Source organism: Sinohyriopsis cumingii, chromosome 8 (genome assembly GCF_028554795.1).
Source record: "Sinohyriopsis cumingii isolate HCF-2022 chromosome 8, ASM2855479v2, whole genome shotgun sequence".
NCBI classification, from domain to species: domain Eukaryota; kingdom Metazoa; phylum Mollusca; class Bivalvia; order Unionida; family Unionidae; genus Sinohyriopsis; species Sinohyriopsis cumingii.
Window position 1 is genome coordinate 113203726 of NC_142968.1, and position 23084 is coordinate 113226809.

The following is a 23084-nucleotide window of genomic DNA, read 5'->3' on the forward strand; positions in this document are numbered from 1 at the left end:
TTTGTTATCTTTAATACTGATCTCCACGCTCTTGCAAATTGTCAGCAGGATAGGTGTTAGAGTCTACGACCACAATTTAATTGCTTGTAATATCCTTATTCCATATGGTTTTATCTTTTATCTTGGAGATCAAATAAATAAAAATTGTAGACATACAATGTGCAAAAAGCATGTAAAAATATGCTGATAATACAGAAAAAGCATGTAAAAATATGTGCTGATACTACACAACTGGTCCTTGACTGAGATGACACAGATTGGAAACAGTTCTCTCCCTTTGTTCTACTTTACAGATTGGTCTTATCTACTTGTGCATGGATATTGCTTATTTTGCTGATCATTGAACAGATGAGGATGATGGATAACTGACTAAAAGCATCTTGAAAGACAGCATGCTGCATAAAAAATGTCTTCAACCCACTAGAAAGTAAAACTGAGGTGGAGTGGCAATATTTCTTAATGCAAACTAAACTATGATTTTATGATCTAGTATTTTACCATTAGGAACTGGAAAACTGCACAATTCAACATAGTGTTCATTCTTGAAAGCTGTTTCAAGAATATAGCCAAGGATAAAAGAACAGCTCCGCCAAAATGCCTGGAAAGAAATAAAATAAAATTCATTGATGAACCTAGAACAGTGACTATACAAAATCTTGACTCGTCACATCAAACAATAGGAAGATATTTATTGACTAATTACTACAAATCATTTTTTGTGGGATACTAATTTTCATGGGGTGGGATTCTCTTCTGGATAAAAAAATGTGGAGCACTATTTGTGAGGAATCTATTTTTGTTTTGTGTTAATTTTATGGGGTTTTATTTTTGTGGGATACTAAGTTTTTGGGGTTCTAATACAAATCTTGAATTTTAAGACCAATAAACAATGATCCATCTATTAAATTATATAGGACTGTATCAATAAGGAATTTACATGCTTGCAAAAATACCAATTTTTGAAAAACCATGGCAATGGGTAGTTACCAAAATAAATGTATTCATTATGTCTCCTTATGACGGAATGTGGATTAGACATTAAACATGTCTATCCTTCTATTACACATGTATATCCATCTAATGGATTCACAAGATGATACTGTCTGTGCTTTGACAAAAAGAAAGGTTTTAAAAAATTTAATTTTGCACTCACAACATCTTTACATCAGAGTTGCATGCAGGACCCCAAGAACAGGGTACAATGTGTCCCCCACCCTCCAAATCTTGGGGACATGCAACATTTTAGCAGAAAATAATAATATGCAATGCACTAATAGTGTTTGAAAATGAGATACAGTAATCTTATTGCTTGGACAGCTGTGCCACTTTGTGATCCACACAGTACTATCATATTTTCCTTGGACACTTACATTACTGTAATAAAAGTTTTATCATGTGCTGAAGTATCTCATGAAAAAGAATTAACATGTTTTAATATCTGGTTAACCTGAAATGCATCGCACTATGGAATCTTCCATTCTGGATCTTGGTCTCCTTTAACTTCAGTGCACAGTCCTTATTGACCAGTATTTACAAATACTTATGTTTTTTAATTACTTTTCTTTCCAAACCAACAAATAATTAATAAATGACAAATTGTTTATTTGCATCAATTTAGTCTCCTTTGTCATTCTTTCAACTTCAAATAAATTAAATCTTTTTCCCCATACTGGTGACTTTAACATCAGAAATACCTCACACTAACAAATGTCAAACACTTCACACTGTCACTTGACCAACTACAACACACCATGAATATTTTCATTGCCAGATTCATTGTACTAAAACAAATATTCATTGCCATCTTACAGTTTTTATCAGCCTTTGTGACTTTTGGCCATTATGAGCACCAACAGAGACATGGATGGATATCCAATATGAAATGAAAAGTTGCAGACATATTTTTCAATTTTTTCTGATGAAAAAGCATGCCCAGTGGGGCAAACAGTCAAGATTTGGTGGGACAAAGGACAAAAAAGTTGTGGAAAACCTGTGAGTCCATGCTCAATGTGCAACAGTGTTACAAAGAAGTAAAAAAACATCTTGGATCTAACACAGATATTGCCTAAATGCAACAACTTGGACTACAGGACTAGAACATGGCTGCCTCATTAAGAAGAAATGCAGAACTGATGAAAATGGTGGGAAAATCTCAGGAAGTTATGACTGCAAATGCATGAATGAATGGCTGCACTTCTGGTAAATGTTAGAATTTTTGACAATATGGCATCACTTCTCAAACTGACCTCTCCAACATAATACCAATTCCTTGATCTGCTGAATATTATTGTTAAAATACTTATGCCTTTTCTATTTGTAATTTCTTTAGCATTTCTGTGAGTAGACCCAGTCAAAATGTGCATTCATTTTTGTAATTCAGCAAGTGAAATTACTAAAATTTACAATATTATTTCCCAGTCAAATTTGCCTTGTGTGTATAATAAATAATGCACAAATAAATTATGATTCAAAGATACAGGGACAGTATATACTTGCTTGTAAGTCCAGTCATGGTGAGATGTGAGTAATCTGCAAAGGCTAGCACCTCAGAACACTGGGACACACAGGGTCCTTGTTTCCAAATTAGATTCATTTTTCATTGCATCTATAAATTCACTGTCTACAGCAACCATGAAATCCAAGAGAATTGATACCCTGATGAAGTCCAAGACAAAACTAATACCTCCATAAAATCCAAGACAACTGATATCCCAATAAACTCGAAGAGAACTGAAACAACCATGAAATCCACGAGAATTGATACCCCCATGAAATTCAACAGAACTGATACCCCACATGAAAAATAATGAATTCATGCTACCTGATTTGACAGAATTGGATTCTCATCTTTCATGTGTAAGAATTGCAGCTCACAGTCCTCAACCAGCGGCCTATGCATGTCCCATGGCTTCCCATTCACCAATGCCAACACAGATCTGTTCATAAGCAATTCCCCAATGTCTGAAATACAGGTTATTTAAAGCATGGCTACTGAAGTTAAGATAATTTTTGCTCAAAGTTGTCTATAATATGGTGCTATCCCATAGCAAGGAATTTCAGCATTAGCAAAGCATCTGAATCAGATAATAATACGGATGATGTAATCATACACTGCCAAAGAAAATGCTAAGGATATCAAAACCGTGACACATTGTTGTAGGAACATAAATATTTACTAACATTTATTTGATCTTTTCTGTTCTTTCCTTTCATCATGCTGATGCAAGTTGGAAGTAATAAACAAAAGTGGGTACAGTGTTAATGTATTTAATCAGCATTTGTTTTACATAAAAAAAATTTTGGTGTGAAGTAGGCTGCCATTTCAGGTTAATGAAAAAAATAAACTTTCTATGTTACAAAATGTTAGTATCTAAAAATTATTATCAGAACAAAGATCTATATAAGCTACATATTTTATGCAGTGTTAAAAGATGTCAGATAGCATGATGCCCATGGCCTCTCTAATTTCAGATCGGGGTCATCCTGTATTCTAAAGGAGTTGCCCATTGGGCTTGTAAAAAAATAATCAGATCTGTCAGAGAAAACTTTGATCATGTTGATGAAACGTGGAAATGTATTTTCAAGATCTTGACATGCCTGCCATAACACAGTGCAATCTGATAAAAACAACTGATCTCCACTTTCCTATGTGAAGTGGAGATATGATTTTAATGAAATTGTAACATGGAATGTCATGCTAAAAACACAATTTGCACTCCCAAACCCCCTGACATGGTCGTGTCTCAAGAAAACAATTTTCAGGAAATTCAAAAAGAGAAAAATAAACACTATTAGTATATTCCTGTTATATGTAGCATATATAAACAGGAAACAGACATAATCGGAGCTGGTATAAAACTATCTTTAGGGCAGTTTAAACTGCAGTAATTAAAAGGCAAAGAGGTCAGGTTATAAACCACCATTTCACATATTACTTAATTGGCTGACAATAGCTAGTGTGATGTGTTTCATGACTGTAGTGGGTAAGCCCACTGTGCTAATTTGCATAGGTACACTAACGATGTGGAACAACCCAATAGGTAAATCAAAGCAATGCTAGATGTGTGTAGGAGAACAAAGATATCATGTACCATTTCTCTGAATGAAAATATTTAAGCAATATGTATTAGAGTGTTGACAAGTTTGTGAACAGCAGCAATGTTTCTTTGAAGTCGCATTTTACTGCACATATAAAATACAAAGCATGACCATTTCATTTGTCAGAATAGTGTTCAAGTGTGATTCATTTTTGAAGCTGATTTAGGAAGCAAAGCCCAAGAAAAATAAGTTTCAGAACTGGTTAACGGGGTTTTACTTTGTAAAACACTCCAGCACAAAAAGGTGGGGGAGAGGCAATGAATTGTCTGCACATACTGCAACAACATATTGACATACATCAACTTGGTTCTGACCATGACAGTCTCTGAGAAACCAGGAGAGAAATTTGAATACCAGGACAAACCAGTCTTTAGTGAGTGTAGTGATGAACACTAATAACACCTGCATTACCTTCAAACCCCCTACTGAATTTATATTTGAATTGAAGCAAATAAAATGTTGTGTAACAAATAATATTTTGATAGGGGAAATTTTGGGCATACGGTAATTAAGAGTTGGGGCTTGTGGAATTTCAGTCAGGGCTTGTGACTTTTTTTAAGTCACCAGCCCTGGGTCTGTATCCAAAAACAATTTCCTTTGAGCACTGTTTTATGCAAACAAATCAACTATAAAGACAAAGAAACTTTTTATTAATTCAAATTATGTAAATTAATTCAATTTCCAGCATATATTCCTAAGCTGTCAACACACTGCTGATGTTGTAAGTACTACCAATGTTTTATGACAGTGTGTTTAATCAGTATAAACTATAATAATGGTTCAAGTTCTAGATCTTCCATTCACATCTGAAATCATAGTACTTAATCCTTCAGAGAATAATCAAACAAATAAAGCCCTACAACCAAATGCACCTTGAATTAGTTTTGGTCACAAAGCTGAACAATGTATTCAAAATGATTAACATGACTGTGATTCTGACAGTGCAATTTTTTTTGCATTTTGTAGTTTGTACAAACACAACACATAACATTTTGTAAACAAAGCAATCTGTTTCAAAACAAGGAGTGAAATAGCTCCATCAGAATAAATACAAGATGCTTCAAAGCCATTCTTCACCACAAAATCTTAAAAAACTAAAAATTGTCTCATGAAAGCACCTTTTACCAACACAAAACAAGTGGTCTCTCAATGGAATTCATCACATTATAATGTGATGTCTTAGCATTTCTTCAAATTTGGAAATACCCATACAACAGAACAATACTGAAGGGCACAATAAAACATCAATTATCCCAACAAATGAAATACATGGACCAATGGTTCTACAATGGCCTGTCTCCTGATCTACAATAATTCTTTTGCATTAATTAGGTATGAAAGTCATGAATGAGTTCAATATCAGCAGCTAAGGACATATAATATTTCTCAACTCATCTCAGAAAATGATTCAAATTCAATTCAATATCAGCAGCTAAGGGCATATAATATTTCTCAACTCATCTCAGAAAATGATTCAAATTCAATTCAATATCAGCAGCTAAAAGCATACCATATTTCTCAAATCATCTCAGAAAATGGTTCAAATTCAATTCAATCATAAATTTTATATTTCATTATGAAGTGAGTGAAATAATATGATATGCCAGAACCATATAATATTACATATTTTCAAAAAAATTTATTAATCTAATTGGGATCCTAATCGTCACAGGACTTTCAATTATCATTGAGAAACCCAATCATGATGTGATTTCACATGAATAAAGTATCTGCTTGTTAGAACATAACACAATATAAGGATCTCTCACTTAAACATGGGTCATTGGCTCCCACAAATAATGTAATAAACAGGTCGTATTAACCGTGTTACAAAGTGGTCCCATAAACAGTGTTACAAAGAGCTCCCATAAACAGTGTTATAAAGAGGTCCCATAAACAGTGTTATAAAGAGCTCCCACAAACAGTGTTACAAAGAGCTCCCATAATGAGTGTAATAAAGAGGTCCCATAAACAGTGTTACAAAGAGCTCCCATAAAGAGTGTTATAGAGGTCCCATAAACAGTGTTATAAAGAGCTCACACACACAGTGTTACAAAGAGCTCCCATAAAGAGTGTTATAAACAGGTCTCATAAACAGTGTTATAAAGACCTCCCATAAAGAGTGTTACAAAGAGCTCCCATAAACAGTGTTATAAAGAGCTCCCATAAACAGTGTTATAAAGGGCCCCCATAAACAGTGTTACAATGAGGGAGCACAGTATTCTATGTGTATTCTACTCTAACACAATATACTGTTCCTGACTCAACATACCTTTAATGCAACAAGCAATCTTCATAAGCTATTACAGATAAGAATCTTCAACTATTATGGCTATATCATTCAAACTATAATAGGTTAAAAATAAATGGTTTGGTTGGTGTTGGCAGATTTGGGTTCTTGTTTTCCTGCAGTTGGACATAAGCTACTGCAGCTCAAAATCTTGAAATATTACAACAACTGTATACAATTTTAATAGGTTTGAAACAAATGATTTGGTTGGGTGATGGCACATTTGGTTCTGTGCAGTTTGTTCGGGGGTAATAAGCAGAACAACACAGACCATGATCTGCTGGCACATTATGCGATGATAAATCAGTGTCTATGTTGTTTGCAGTTTGATACGACTTAGAAGCAAGTATGTATGATATGTTGTTTAGCACTGAAGCAAACTGGATTAAAGTGCCTTTCCAATGACATACCACAGTAGCTGACATGGCTTAATCAACTGGTAGGATTCAAAATTACACTTTTTTGGTAACCAATGAGCTAGCATTGCTCCTTTAAAATCAAGTGCAAAACATTATACCAAATATTTGATGATAAATGTGGTAATACTTACGCATGGCACAATTAAAAGGAGTTGACAGACCCTTATTCATTATAAGTGTACAGTCTTCTGGTGGTCCCTTATGCTCTACTTGTATTTTCTCAATTCTTGTAATGAAGGCTAATTGTCTAGCACTCTCTTCATTGAAAATCTCATTTCTTTTATGCCTTGCTTCCTCATTAGTAAGTTTTCTGGCTGCTTTTGTGTTGAGTAGTCCTGTAGGATAGAATATTCTGTATTGTTATTGGATATTATTTATTTCATCAACAATAATAAACTGAACTTGCCTGCTACTTAATTACTGAGTTCACTTAATAACAAGCAGTGAAAACAAAAACTAATCATTAAAACTCAAAAAGGAACATTAATTTTTAAATAATTTTTTTTATGTTTTACTTCAAAATTCAAACTTCCATTAGATATCAAATAAGAATGTTCAAAAACTTCCGTTCCAATCTTCAATTAATTTCTTTTTTAAACTAAACAAGATGCCCTATATGGCCTGTGTTTACTCAGCTGGCTCACATCTAACAGTTAACTGCACGAGCCACTGGCCAAATAATCTGGATAAGTACCATATTTTATTTCATTCTTCATACATGAATAAATTGTTAATAAATCCCAACACCAAAAATAATTTGTACAAAAGTTTTCATTTTTTTGTGTGGTGATCATGTACACATTGATAAGAACTGCAGATGATTTACGTGATCATCAATATCCAAATGTGTCTCTGATGTAAAATATGTTCTCTGAATTTACTTATATCGCAATACAAAAAATTTGCAAGCCAATAATTAAAAATACACCACGTATATTGTAATTCAATGCCTTTCTTAGTTAGCTACGTTCAACAACAGATAACTATGACTTGGATTGGATGATGGCATTCCCTTATCATAGCAATTTTCTGTTAAGGAAATCATGTTTGAAAAAAACTTAAATCCCACAAAGTAAATGTAGTTTTGGTGATTTTGTATTTTAATAAAAGTGACAGATTGGGGAAAAGAGTGATTCCAGCCCTATTTCTGGACATTGTGCACAATATACTTTAATTTGTAATGTCCCTGTCTAAATGAAGTTTCTGTCAAAGACAATTTTTTTTTATAAATTACAACAAAGGAAAATATCAAGCATACATATATCAGTAAGCAGTATCAAAATTCTATTTTATTAACACAGATATTCAAGATATTTATATCTATATTTATTCCATTCAGTTTAAATCCGAAATCAAAATGTTTACATTCCTGCCAAAGGAGGATAACCAATATCATTTCAGAGGAAGCACAATATACACTTCCTGTTTAAGACTTTATTAGATGGCACCAGGCCTCTCATTTCTACCGATGCCCAGCTACTGTTGTTACTTCCAACGATTTGATATTTCTGTTGGTGAGTATAGTTTAGCCTAGTAAGAATAGGGCAGAATGAAGCCACATGAAGAGATGATTTTAAAGCTGGAATCTTGTAGTGTGAATATGAATGAACTGGCATCATAATGTACTCACACCTATACATATTTACAATACATAAGTGCCATTCAAACAAAACAGAGCCAAGAAGAAGATAATTCATTTATAATTGTTTCTCTGATTATTTTAATTTAAATAGGGCCTTGGATTTCTGTAACACAGGTACACTGAATCACTTTATATACAGTGGAACCCCGCTATAACGCGCCCCGCCATAACACGAATTCGGATATAACGCGGTCGTAGCATGGCTCCCGGAATTTCGTATATTCATTCACACATGGAGAAAAAAAATTTGGAGAAAAGTAAAAAAAACAAAACAAGAAATTAACTTCATTTTGGGCATGAGATTAGTTGTGACTTTTAAAATAATATGATCGTGGCATGGTTCCTGAAATTTGAAATTCATTTACGTGTATTTTTATCGGACCGTGAAAATATTTGTTTAACGTACGAGAAATAGTGTGTATAACATTTATTATAATTTGGTGGAAGAATTCGCGTATGACTTTTAACAATAAACGATCGGAACTTAACAATTTATCCAGGTTCTTTAAGTGATTTTGGAGAAGTGATCGTGTATGAATTCTAAAATAATACGATATATATAACGTACGAGAAATAGTGTGTACAACGCTTGGCTTCTGAAATTTATCAATTTGAACAGGTTGTGGTGAAGCTCCGTATTCTACTCTAGAAGAGAAAACTGGTTTCATTAGGTTTTTGAATTGTTAAGCCGAAGTAAACATTATCGGAAGTGTTACTTATTACGGATCCACGAGTAAAGCCAGTAAATCGTCTTTGTGATTGTCTTCCATGAAATCTGTATACAGTCGTTGCTCAAACAATAGCCGACATGGGCTTCTTATTTAACTGCGATCACAGCCAAGCAGCAGACAAAGCTGTGGTTGATACAAGAGTCGCACAATTTAATAAACATCAAAGGACGAAAGCCGCCAACATGTATGCTGTGCTTGGCAGTGTGATCAAACAACAAACAGTTGAAAGTAAATAATATCCACTTTATTATCTGTAAATTAAAAGGGTATGAAATTGTACATCCGTTCAGCTTAATTTTGTTTTATATAAAAAGTGATTCGTAACCATTGCAGGCCTTCATTACTTAGTTATCGAGCTTTATCTGTGTACGTTGTTTGCTTATATAAAAAAATATTTTACTGTTATGGAAAAGCAAGTTCAAAAACGCAAGTCGTTTTCTGCTAAAGAGAAACTGTATGCCCTAGATCAACTAAAGAAGGGCAAACAACAAACTCAGCTTGCCAGAGATCTAGGAATCAGTGAGTCCACTTTGCGAGGGTGGAAAACAGATGAAGGAAAGCTCCGTAGTCTACCCAACATTCTTGAAGAGGAAACTGGTTTACAGCGTAAAAGGGTTAAGTTAGCTAATGACAATGTCCTAGATTCAGCTTTGTACCAATGGTTTGTACAAGCTCGCTCAGAAGGTGTTCCAATTTCTGGCCCAATTCTGAAAGCCCAAGCAGAGAAATTTGATCGCCGTATCAATGGAGATGATTCCAAATTTAAGGCGAGTAATGGCTGGCTAGACAGATTCAAGAAAAGGCACGCTATCAGCCAAGTTCTTGTGTCTGGGGAAATCCGCTCCGCTGACAAAGAGGCTGCCAATTCCTACCCGATTGGGCTTAAAAAGTTGCTGGAGGACGGCTGCTACACAGCCGACCAAGTTTACAACTGCGATGAGACTGGTTTATGTTATAAAATGTTACCCGATCGCACCCTTGCAACCAAGACTGACAGTCACAAACGAGAAGGTTTCAAGAAGAGGAAGGACAGAGTGACTCTCTTATTTTGTGTTAACAAGTCTGGCAGCCACAAAGTCAGACCTCTGATGATTGGAAAATCGAAAGCTCCCAGATGTTTTCATCATGTAAATATGAAGGTACTTCCATTTCAGTACACTAATAGCAAGAATGCTTGGATGAATAGCTCCATATTTGACGACTGGTTTCACAAAACATTCGTTCCAGATGTTCGGGCTCATTTACGAAAACTCAAGCTGGAGGAAAAAGCTCTCCTCCTGCTGGATAATTGCCCTGCCCACCCCCCAGCGGAAAATCTTGTCAGCAGTGATGGCAAGATCAAAGTTTCGTACCTCCCGAAAAACACTACGTCAGAAATCCAGCCACTTGACCAAGGCATAATTTCCGTATTTAAACAAAATTATCGCCGTGAAATGATAAAGGGAATGGTAGCAGATAATAACGCATCCGTCGACACATCATTGGCATTACTCAAGAAGTATGTCACCTTGGAGGTAAAGCCTGGGATGCTATCACTGCACGCTGCATTGAACGATGCTGGATAAAGGGTCTTGGGCCAGCTTTTACGCCCTCGACACAAAATGATAGTGACGATGAGCTTGAATTTACAGGATTCACTGAAGACGACGTACGTTTAGCAGAAGAAGCACTCAAAAAATACGAGCACAGTCATCATGATATCTTTAACTGGTATTCAGTAGATGACATCTGCCCCATATACGAACACATATCAGATAACGAAATTGTTACAAATGTCAGCAGGAAGAATGAAGCTGCACAATCAGAACCTGAAACCAGTGACGATAATGATAACGATGACGATGGCACCCCAACTCCCCCACCAAAAGTGTCTGAAGCAGTAGTACATTTAGAAGCAAGTTTAAGGTGGCTGGAAACACAAGATGTTGACAGCGTCAAAGTCCTTCAATTAAGAAACATTCTTGACTTTGCTAGAACCCAACAGTTCGCGGCAAAGAAGCAAACGTCATTGGATATATTTTTCAAGAAATGATGAAATTTAAATTTGGAACCACACTGACTTTGCACTTTGCGCAACGATTAATTTAGCAGTTTTCACATGTTTCTTTTGATGTTCACAAAATCTGAAATAAAAGTTATTTGCACGCTGAAATCATGCGTTGATTGTTAATTATTCTTGCAGTTGTCACATATGATAAAATTTTAGCGGTATGAAATTTGTACAGACACCGTATGTAGACCCAGGAATAGCTGCATGCAATGACCGTACGATATCAGACGGCAAGTAAATGGTTTCAATATTTTGTTCATCCTATATTTTACACGACGAATTCAGACTATTACAAAATTATTGAATATTTTAAATCTGTACGATTTTCAATGAAATTACATCCATTATGGATGAACTGCATGCCACGACGGCACGGTAGCATACGGTGTTGATACACTTTTCATGATATAGCGATAGTCTGGTATTATCGGTCAATCTGTATTATCGTTCAAACAAATAAAAATTAGTAAATGTTTTTAATGCACAGTAATAACCTATAAATATATTAGCCATCGATTATTTTGAATATATCTTAATTAATGCATTCCAGTTAATATTCATCTGATGATAAGCCGACTTTTGATCATTGTACATGTATACACGTATATGTTCTCGGAAAAAAAGTTAAATATTGTAAAACCCCGCATTAACGCGACCCCGCTTTTAACGCGATCTGATTTTATGGACCCCGATCATTGCGTTATAGCGGGGTTCCACTGTATATTGACCTTGAACAATACATTATGGTGGAAATATAATTACAATCTGACAACAATAATGGAGGCAGATTGACTGTTAAATAAGATTTAATGAATGAAATAACATCTTGGCTCACCATGATGGATGCTGGTATATATAGTTTTAATATGGTCAGAATCACTGACAGCTGATGATTAAGATGCATAAATAGGCTATGCTCTTGTACCGCAATGTTCCTGTAGTAATTTCAGTTCAATATACATTCTACTGAAAGTGACTGAAAATTTCTTTACATTAAATAAATTTTTGTTTTGGGTTTACAGCAGCTATATCTGATTGAGACATAAACTCACTTGGGCTTAAGACCATTGTGGGTTAAAAACATGCAACATCATAAATATTAAATTCTAGATGATACATTACATGTATCAAATGTGGTTTCATAGACAACATAAAAGAGTAAAATCAACAAACATATGGCATACTCATCAGTTTACAATGTCTAATTGTCACCCTGCAATCTTTCATCACATGACTTTTATTTTAGGGGCACAAACCATGGATAGACATTCAGAAGTAGGCAAACTTAGGTACACTCAGAAAAATGGTAGCTGATTTAGAGAGTTTAAAGTGATTTTAATAGTAAGACAATATGGCCATGCAGATTCATTTACTGACCTGAAATAAAATATTTACTTTTCTTCTAAAATTTAATGCTAATAGAGGTTTACTAAAGACAATCCAATCAGGATGGAGTACAGCACCACCTCAAGGTAAGAGTAATGGCATAACTTAACCACAGCTCTGTCATAAGCATTAGTCAGTTCCTATGATATAGTCCTTGCTAGACAGTCTCTACTCATTACTGTTACTTAAGGGTAATGCTGCCTTCTACGCATGCATCAACAATTTAAAATTTCAGGTAAAAAACTGATGGTTACACAGGTGTTCTGTTCTGACAGGGATTAGTTACACAGGTGTTCTGTTCTGACAGGGATTAATACTAAAAAAGTTAGTGTTCTAAAGGATTTAATGCCAAGTGTCAAGAGGGATTTACTTACAAATAAATGTGTCAATTACTAGCTAGTGGCTGACAGTCCAACCTGAAAGGTTGAAAACTTCAGCATAAATGGTGTCAAGCACCATTGGTCTCTGCCACCAATAATGTCAGAAAAAAAAGGTAGAGAACTACCGTTACTTGTTGGTCTACCGGGGAATATTGATCAATGCTGACTGAAATAAAGTGATATTCACTATGTAGAGGCATGTGTAATCAAAGTCTCAATAGTGATTCAAATAGCTGAAATGGTCAGTACAGAACCACATGACCTGTATTTTAAAGTAAAGGTAAGGTCATATAGGTCAGGTACGCATATTTACTCTCCTTAAAATTATAATTAAATGTTGTTTTAAAATTTAATACTAATTTTGTAAAGTCAAAGTCAATTCAATCCTGATTATTTAACGCTCTGCACCATAACTGTCATCAAGTAACTTCCAGATGAAAATTATCAATCGCTATGGACTTTTACAACGGTGTCCAGGTAATAAAATGGATGAGAAAAAAAAAACACATCAAGTCTAATCATCACAATACAGGACAGTACTTATTTGTTTGTCAACATTCGTTGCATTCATTGTGACATCACTACGTGTGACATTCAGTCCGGATTATACTAGATCACACCTTTAGGTAGATCTCATCCAAAAATATCTACATACTTTAACATTGATTTTGCCATATGTACTTCTCAGAATGCGTAAATAACAACCTTCCAAAGGAATATGATAGAAAGATAATCCAGATAAGGTTAATAATTGTCATTTAAAGATATGTATAATCAAATTCTATAGTGCAAGTCACATGGGTCATGTATGCATTCAACACCACCTATTTCAGTAATGGGTGTCATTTTTTAGAATTTGGTTCCACATACCTTTAAGTGGCAAGTATTCACCTCATTTGGATTTGTATACATCCATATTCCTTTGGAGGGTCATTATTTAGACACCCTGAGCAGTGTTTAAGGCAAAATCAATGTTAAAGTACATAGACATTTTTGGATGAAATTAACCTAAAGGTGTAAATCCAGTGCAATCCGGACTTAATGTCATGCACTGTGATGTCACAGAAAGCTATGCATAATAATAAACAAATTCATACAACCACTGATTTGTGACGATTCCACTCAATGCATTCATATTTTGACCCAAGTTAATACATGGCCACCATTGTAAAAGACCGTAGAAATCGATAATTTATTTCGGGATGTTTCCTGATGACAATTAAGGTGCAGATCATTCAAAAATCAGGATTGAATAGACTTTGGTTAAAGAAAATTAGTGTTAAATTTTAATAGAACAATTTACATTTAATTCAAAATGAGTAAATGTGCATACATGACCCAACTGACTTGTACTATAAAAAATTACACCCATTATTGAAATAATCGGTGTTGAACGCATACATGACCTAAATGAATTTTACAATAGCATGCATATACAATTAGATCCATGATTTTCTCAGATAAATTCTTAAGTTTTGGGCTGTAAGTATCAACGGTGGTTATATTTATTAATATACTGAAATGTAACATGGCGTAAATTTAGAAAAGAAGGTGCAGACTGAAAAAGAAAGGCTTTACAATTATAAGAACAACAATTCCGAAAACTTGTATCAAACGAAAATGCATTCCGATTATATGTCATATCAAACAAAAAGGTAGTAATGTACTGATTATGTATGTTCGTAATACGATGTTTGACATTACTTTTTATGAAATATGAAAATGCACTGCTCCTTGCGGAACTCTTTAAGCAGACTCTGCAACAATTATGCATAGACCTAACGAACATTTTGAGTACAATTTAGCAAGGCACCTAACAGCTGGGAACTAATACATCCGCTTCCAGCCAAGACTCGCGGTACTAAAATACGCAATGGAAAAATGGAGCGCAATGAAAGTAAAATACGCAATGGAAATCAACGCATTGTTTATTAACACTGTTTCCTCACTATTTAAATATTTTTTCAGGGGATAAACTGCCATCAAAGCATAAAAATTAATACTTATTTTAACTTTAAATTTACTCAAACAATGTTTCACTTAAATATGACCGACCTGCTGCGCAATGGAAATCATTATATGCAATGGAGATGTCAGAAGTTAGTAAATTTTATTTCGTGGTCATTATCTCGAAATATGGATCATTATTTTATTGGTTATTTTTTATATTAATCACTTAGTTGAATTATGTGTTTTGAATGATAGTAACCAACCTGATGCGCAATGGAAATCAGCAAATGCATTTAACTATCGTATTGTATGACCCCGCTTCGAATTAAATCAAGAAATACTAGTTTAAGTTAAGTAGAGTTTGAATATATATATAGATATATGTGTGTTTGTGTGTGTTACAGTTTCTTGGGGGAAAAATTCTGCAAATGGAAATGATCACTCATGAAATAATCTTCAATATACTCATCACCGAATTTTTTATAGCATAAAGCTTTAAAGTAATAGAAACAAAGTAAACAATGAAAATTATTTGTTTTGATTTTAAGTGTGGAAGGTTAGTGAAGGATCTTACCATTAGATGCATATTATAAGTGTTATGCATAATGTAGAACATAATCATGAATGAAAGTTCATAACTGACTTAATTAAATAAAATTCTACTTTCAACATTCAGTTTAACTTTAATATCTTTTAATTCTTCTACTTGTTTTTAAAATTTCAGTTACAAATATTTGGACAGGTCGACTTAGCAGCTTTAATTATTGATTTTCATTAAGACTCTGCTTTCTTCAGATCTATTATGTAATGGCTTATTGAGTACATTTTTTATTATAAAAAAAACAATTTAAAAAAAACAATTACATCAGTAAGTATGAAATATTTATCAGTAACCATCCTACTTGTTCATAGAAATCATGGGCGAAAAAATAAGTGTTATGTGTGTAATGTAAACTGAAGGACGGGTTGTATCTGTTTATTAGGTACGTGTTCTTCTATACATTCACTCATATTTATTTCCGATAGAATTTCTATTGAGTAATTAATTTCTTTTAATAGAATTGGCTAGAGTCAATGTTTGATTCCAAAACAGGAGCTAAATAAGTTAGCATTAGAAAGTAATTTTTCATATTGACGTCGTTATCACAAACCTGTGTCTGCTTCGACCTTCAGGGCAATGGGAAAAAAGTCGATAATATTATGTAAAACAAAATCGGGGGTCCTGTCCTTTACACAGTGCTTAGACAGACCTGAAAACACCGTCAACCGAGAGAGATGCTTTATTTTATTTTCGGCTGCGTTTCAGGACATATGAGTGACAGGATGTCCGTTGACTGATCAAATTTAGAACACTTATTAACATAGAAATATTGTCTGTTTACAGAATAATGCGTGAAAAACGACACTTTATAAATTTTAAGGTGTTTTCCAGCAGCATTTTTCGGCAATGTTTCTCTGCAGCTTAGGAACAAAATGTTACGTGACTCAAACTTTAAAATTTCATATTCATCGAAATAATGGCTGTTTACAGAATCATGCAGCAGTATGACACTTACTAAAATGTAAAGTACTTTCAGGGAGTTATTATGTGTTTTCTGGCAGCCTTAGCAGCAGAGAGGGTGAACAGACCATAGAATTCCGACAAAACAAATAAAACAAACAAATAAATCATCTCGTAGAAAGGTCAAGATTTTACAAATGAACTTTTCCTTGAGATGTTTTATTTCTGTAATGGACGATTGTACTAATGAAACCTCAGTTCGAAATAGTATCTGAAAAAATAAAGTACTCTACGTGTTTATTTATTTCTTGTTTATTTTTTTGACGACCAACGTTGGTAGGTACCCACTCTGCTGCTATTAATTTACCACCATACCAAGTTTGATGAATATTTTTCAACTCGTTCTCGCTGTCGTTTTTCCTCATCTGTTTCATCTTCATCTGAATCTTCGGAATTTGTTCTATGTTTCAAGTAATATTCAAGTTCTGATGGTGGTTTTTCTATTTTTGGATTTATGTTCTTTCTTTTTCTGTAATAGTTCATCAAACTTCGATATCGATCTCCACCGCAATTTTTACAAATCTGATATAATCCTCTAACGCCGTTGTTACAACCAACACAACTTCGTGGACCAGCATGAGGATTTTTCTTTATAAGATAATTATGTTTCTTGCAATATTCTCCACGGCATTTTTATTACAATTGTTAGTGGTTCCTTGATGTAACCACGCACAGTTGTTCATTATATTAATGATATCTGTTTAATTTAATTTAATTTTATCATCACCCCTGTTACCCAAATATTTTATCAATACCCACACGATATCTTGTTCTTGGATCATGTAAATTTATTGTTATAAATCCATGTGGGGTAGCTTGCGCTCGTGAGAAGAAATTTTTGAATTTAATTATATCCATGTCACCACCACACCAGGTTTGATGAATATTTCGCAACGTGTGTGTGTCTACGCCATTAAACACAACTAAAATGTTGCAGTTGTCTCTGATCACCTTTGGAATTTGTGTATATCGTTGAGTAACATAGATCACGTCTGTATTTTTGTGTCTACCTCGGGAAAATATTCTGGCTGGATTTGATTGTTTATCTAGCATCACATCGTCGTATACAACTAAATTATTAATAAATCCGTCTATGGAAACTACGGATGGTGCTTCATCAATATCGGTTATAAACTCTATAACATCATTATCCTCATCCAGTAATCGCGCGTTTTCATTGAAATCTTTAAGTACATCATAACATCGCTGATCATCAACGGATGGTGCTACTAAATACAACTTATCCCATTTCAACCATCTCATTATCAGATTAAGTAATAATTGCGTCTTACCCGATCCAGATGGTCCTATGATAATCATTCTGATGGAGTTCGGTAGCGCAGGATGATGCTTAACTGGCTCTCGTTGCCGAGTTGCTGAGAAATCAATTATATCCATATATATTATAACATGAATTTATATTGTTTACGCTGTAGAGTTAAAACTCCAACTACTGATTTAGCCACAGTTATAACAAAAAATAAAAAAATAGCGTACGGTGGAAAATGTTCTATATGCGGTAGAAAGAAATTTTCGTTTTTACCTAATAAGCGCGGTGGTGATATTGCTAATTTGATGTCAAAGTTTCCAGGTGCTCCATGGGCTAAATACAGTGGAGAAAAACATCTACCGGGATATAATTATTGCGGTCCTGGTACTCGACTCGATATCAGGCTCGATAATCAAGATCAACCAAAACCAGGCGAGGAACCAATAAACGCTATTGATCGAGCTTGTCATGCTCATGATGTAGCTTATAAAAGTCAAAATCTACAAGATAGGCATATTGCAGATGTAAAATTAATTCATTCATTAAATTCTATAAAAAAATAAAAATATTAGAGAATCATTAGCTAATTGGTTAGTAAGATCCTCGATGAAAGGTAAATTAGCAATTGGGGCTGGTAATTAATAATGGAATCAATTTATTATTCACCGAGAGGATACTGGAGAGGCAAAGCAGCAATTGGTAAACTCGCTGATGCAGCGGCGGTTAAACATTCTACTGCTAAAACGTGGTTATCTAAACAAGCAATATGGCAAATTTATCTACCACGTCCTAAACAAATTCAGTACGCGTATTTCGATGTCAGTGTTCCTAATGAAGTTCATCAAGCTGATATTCTGTTTTTACCGCATGATACTGTGCGTGGAAAAACGTACAAATACGCGCTAACCGTAGTTGATGTTGCAAGTAGATATAAAGAAGCAGAGCCGCTATCAGCGAAAACATCATCTGAAGTAGCCGATGCGTTTGAACGAATTTATCAACGAGGACTCGGACCACAAGGTGGTCTGCGATGGCCACAGCTACTACAGGTTGATCCTGGTAAGGAATTTCTTGGTCCAGTATCATCGCTGATGAAACAACATAATGCCAAAATACGACGAGGTCATACTGCAATTCACCGTGATCAAGCAATTGTTGAGCGATTTAATCGAACACTTGCTGAGCGGTTATTTGGATATCAATACGCGAAGGAATTTATTCAGGATAAAAGATCTCGTGAATGGGTTGCAAGATTACCAGCTGCATTAAATAATGAGATCACACGAACAACCAACATGAAAGCCATTAGCGCGGTCACAAAAATAAATATACCAACACAACGAAAAGATGCTGGAAAACAAAAAATATTAGGTGATGTTAGAGTCAGATATTTATATGAGCCTGGTGAACTTGAAGGTGGTAAAGCGAGAGCGACTGATCCTATTTGGAGTGTTACCACACACAAAATATCTACCGTGACAAGATCCACTGGAAGAAATGTAGGCGTTTCCAGACCTGCAATCTACAGATTAGATTCAGCTGCTCCTCAACGTGGATTTACACGTGAACAACTACAAATAATTCCCGCGGATACACAACTACCACCAAAATCACTCCGGTGATTTCGATCACTTAACTAGCACTAGCGCCAAGGGTGCCAGCGCCAAGGGTACCTGCACCCCGACGTCGATTACACTCAAGACAGGTTAACATGGTATTTTCTCGTGTATGACCGCGACTATTATCTTTTCTATCTACGGTAAATTGTCTTGAATCATTACTCGAATACCGCCATAACATTATACAATTACAACTGGTGCAATGATTATTCTGCTGCTGTTTTAACTCAATAATAAATTCAACATCAAGATCAAAGTCACGTTTATTTTTTTTATCAGATTGTTTGTATCCGATTAATTTTTTTCTTATTATATCATCATCGATGATGTTAAATTTATCAACGATTTCAGGAATTATGATTCTATGTAATTGAGATATATTTCTGACCCTCGATACCGCCAAATAAACTAAATTTGACCACTCGATGCGATCGTCTACAATCCAAACTCGTGTATCAGAAATAGTTAATCCCTGAGACGAGTGGATTGTCATAGCGTATCCCAACACCCATGGAGATTTGTCAGCGTGTAATGCATCTTCGACTACACTGATATCAACAGCGACAATATCATTTAATACGAGATTCTGTTTCCTTGACTCTGTCAAGGGTCCTGGAATATCAACATTAATATTCTGTTTTCGTGTATCTGATGGTCTATAACACAACGGTACGGGTAGTTCTGAATATTTTTCTTTATGTAGTTGAAATAACTGTTGTTGTAAAGCGTCTCTGATTATTTTTCTACTTGCTACGATCAAATCGGTGGGTCTCCATAATTTCAAAAAATCACTCATTGATGTCTCTGAGATCACTCCACGTATTATTTCACACTGAATTTTGTCTGATTGTAATCTGATTAATTTTTTAAACTCCTTCAAATTTGCATCAAGAGCTCTATGATCATCATCTATTTCTTCGTAATAATCAACGAAATTTTTTAACCAATCATGTGGAGATGGTCCAACAAAGGGCGGCGGTTGACCATGATCGCCACACATTATTATGGCGGTATTTTTCGTCAACAACCAATCAAGAAACATTTTTAATGTATCCAATGACACCGTGCATATCTCATCCCAAATAATTATTTTAGGTATATATTTTTCTCCCATCCATTCAGGAGTCCATGTATCTCCGCGCCACCGAAAGAAACTATGATACGTACACGATTGTACTTGCCGCTGTTTCATCTCACGTGCGAGTCTATGTGTGGGTGTCAGCACGATTATATCTGAATTTCTAAAAACATTAATCATTCGAGTTGTTTTGCCGCATCCACCAGGTCCATTGAGATATACTGTCTTATATCTGGTTATTGGATCACTCAACGATGGTGCCTTCGACATTTCTGATATTTTATTACCCTCACGATAAAAATCTCTCATTGGAACATCTGCTGATTCTACATAATTGTGTAATAGTTCCTTTTTTATTCTCCACGAACCCCATCGTTCATCATTACTTGTAAATTTCATAACAGGTTCTAAATATTTACTTGAAATATAAAACGAATCTGTTGCGACTCTGACTGCGGTCTTGGGAAATCTATTAATCATCGATAATAAATTTATAGAAACATAAGCCAACATGGAAGATCTTAGATGAGTTTATTGCGGGGATACGTCATTTATGTAACTAACGATCGTACCTAATTTTGTTCCGTCGGATAAATAAACACTCTCTCGATTTACAAATATATTTTTCGCTGTTGTGTCAGCGATTATAAAATCGTACTCGGCATCATCTAAAATTAATCGTGCGTGATGCCTTTTATAATCATATGCACCACCTTGAGTAAATTTACCTATAATTTTTCTACCGAGATCTTTTGCGGTTTTGAGTTTATTAGGAATATCATCCTTAAACTCGCTAATAACTTCAGAATCTGACATGGGCAACCAAACTTTGGTCTGTGCATGATATGATATAATTGCCTCACTGACCACCAACGATGTCAGTATCATACAATCTAGCATATATCGCAACAAAACTATAGGTGCCCAACGTTTTTCACAAAAATGTCTACCAAACCAAACATAACAAATCTTGTGAAGATTTTCGTTAAACTCGAATGACTCAATATAGGCGAATCCAGTCAGATCAAAATCAGGTAATGGTCCATTAATTGCCACTCGCGTCATCTCGTTTGTAGGGTGACCAAATCTTTCAAAGTACACAGAACAATCTCCGTATCCCAGAAAACTTCCTGGATAACATGCAACCATATCAACCGAAATAACATCATTGTAATTATATTTGGTATTCCATAATCCGCCATGTCCATATTCGACGCAACTTGCGCGTACGTCCTCGAGTAAATCAAATCGTGTTGGTTTCCATGAATTTCTCTCTCTGGCGAAATGAGCCGCAACAGATGGAACGGTAAAACAATTAGTTAGTAATTTTTCAGTATTTTCCGCGTGCTTGCACTGTAAAAACGTCGCAAGATTTTTCATCTCGTCATGGAGGGATTCTGTGCGATATATTTCACCGTTCGGTTTGACAAACTGATCAAATTCACCCTCCTCATTACTTTTAAATAACCATACCGATACAGGATCGGTTTTACTTATTTCGTTGATAAAATCAAACATATCTGCCCCCATATATGTGGGATAAAATCTAACAGTTCGATCACGTGGAAATATTGTTACTGCGTTAGTCCATGCGTGCGCGTTATGATCGATAATATTTATTGGAGCTCCCTTCGATTTATATTTCGACTGGTACAGTACTTCTCCCGTTATTGTCGCCACAGTTATTGGAAATTTTAATATTTTTCCTAACTCAGCAACATCTTTTATTGTAGCACCGGTATCCTTAACTGAATCAGCCCACGAGTTTATTTTTTCACGCCTTAAATCAGTTAATCCATTTCCACGCATCGCGTTTGTAAAGTGTTCTATTACTCGCTCGGCTACACAATTTAACCTTGAAAATTTCATTGGCGCTAGTTTATCAACGTTGGGTTTTTTATTTATCTCATAGATTCCATAAATAACCGCTGTTACAGGATACGCTCGTTCATAATACGGTTTGTCAATACCCGTCAGTAGACCCGGTCTGGAATTTTTACTTAATATGATAGTTTTATTATTACCAAGGACAGGATCATATTTGTCACGGATAATCCAACTACCTGTTTCTGTTAATACAATAAATTTTACTCTGAAGAAATATTTTTGATTGCCCTCGTATTCAGCGATGTAGTTAATGATAGTTGCCGCTCGCTTGTCGTTCATTGTAGCGTCCGTGACAGCGTCCTTGACTCCGTCAGTGCGTATGATCTTGAACGTTGACCATGTATGAGATGCACCATCCGTGTAAAATTCTTTCTTGGCGTCGTGAATTTTCGAGATCAAACTTTTATTTTTCGGATCAACCAGATCTCGTACTGGCAAGTCAGAAGATAATCTGTCAAGGTTGAATTTATATTTAACAGGCCTAGTTTGGGATAATCTCTCAAACTCGTTCATATAATTAAAACAAATATTTAAATAAAGAAAATTATATATATATATACAATGTCTCAATGTAGATGGTTGATGATCGGCTCAGTAAATCGATGCAACAAATCCTGTAGAAAGGAATTTTGTTGGATACACTCACAAAACATACGACGAGGAAGTCTAGGACCAATACCATGTCTACGGTGTGGTATTGGAGTGCGAGGAAAAACAGAATTA

General features: G+C 34.9%; 1 protein-coding gene across 1 annotated transcript in view; it reads right to left on the reverse strand.

The window, feature by feature from the left end:
• LOC149794399 (large ribosomal subunit protein mL39-like) overlaps positions 1-14851 on the reverse strand; it is a 28984-nt gene extending 14133 nt beyond the window's left edge. Inside the window, exons 1-4 of the mRNA XM_089968582.1 lie at positions 14701-14851; positions 6939-7142; positions 2822-2961; positions 499-598 (exon numbers count right to left, since the gene is read on the reverse strand). Coding sequence (XP_089824708.1) covers positions 499-598; positions 2822-2961; positions 6939-7142; positions 14701-14785 — 529 coding nt within the window. The 5' untranslated portion in view covers positions 14786-14851. The remainder of the gene's footprint in view (positions 1-498; positions 599-2821; positions 2962-6938; positions 7143-14700) is intronic.
• Between the last annotated feature and the right edge of the window lie 8233 nt (positions 14852-23084).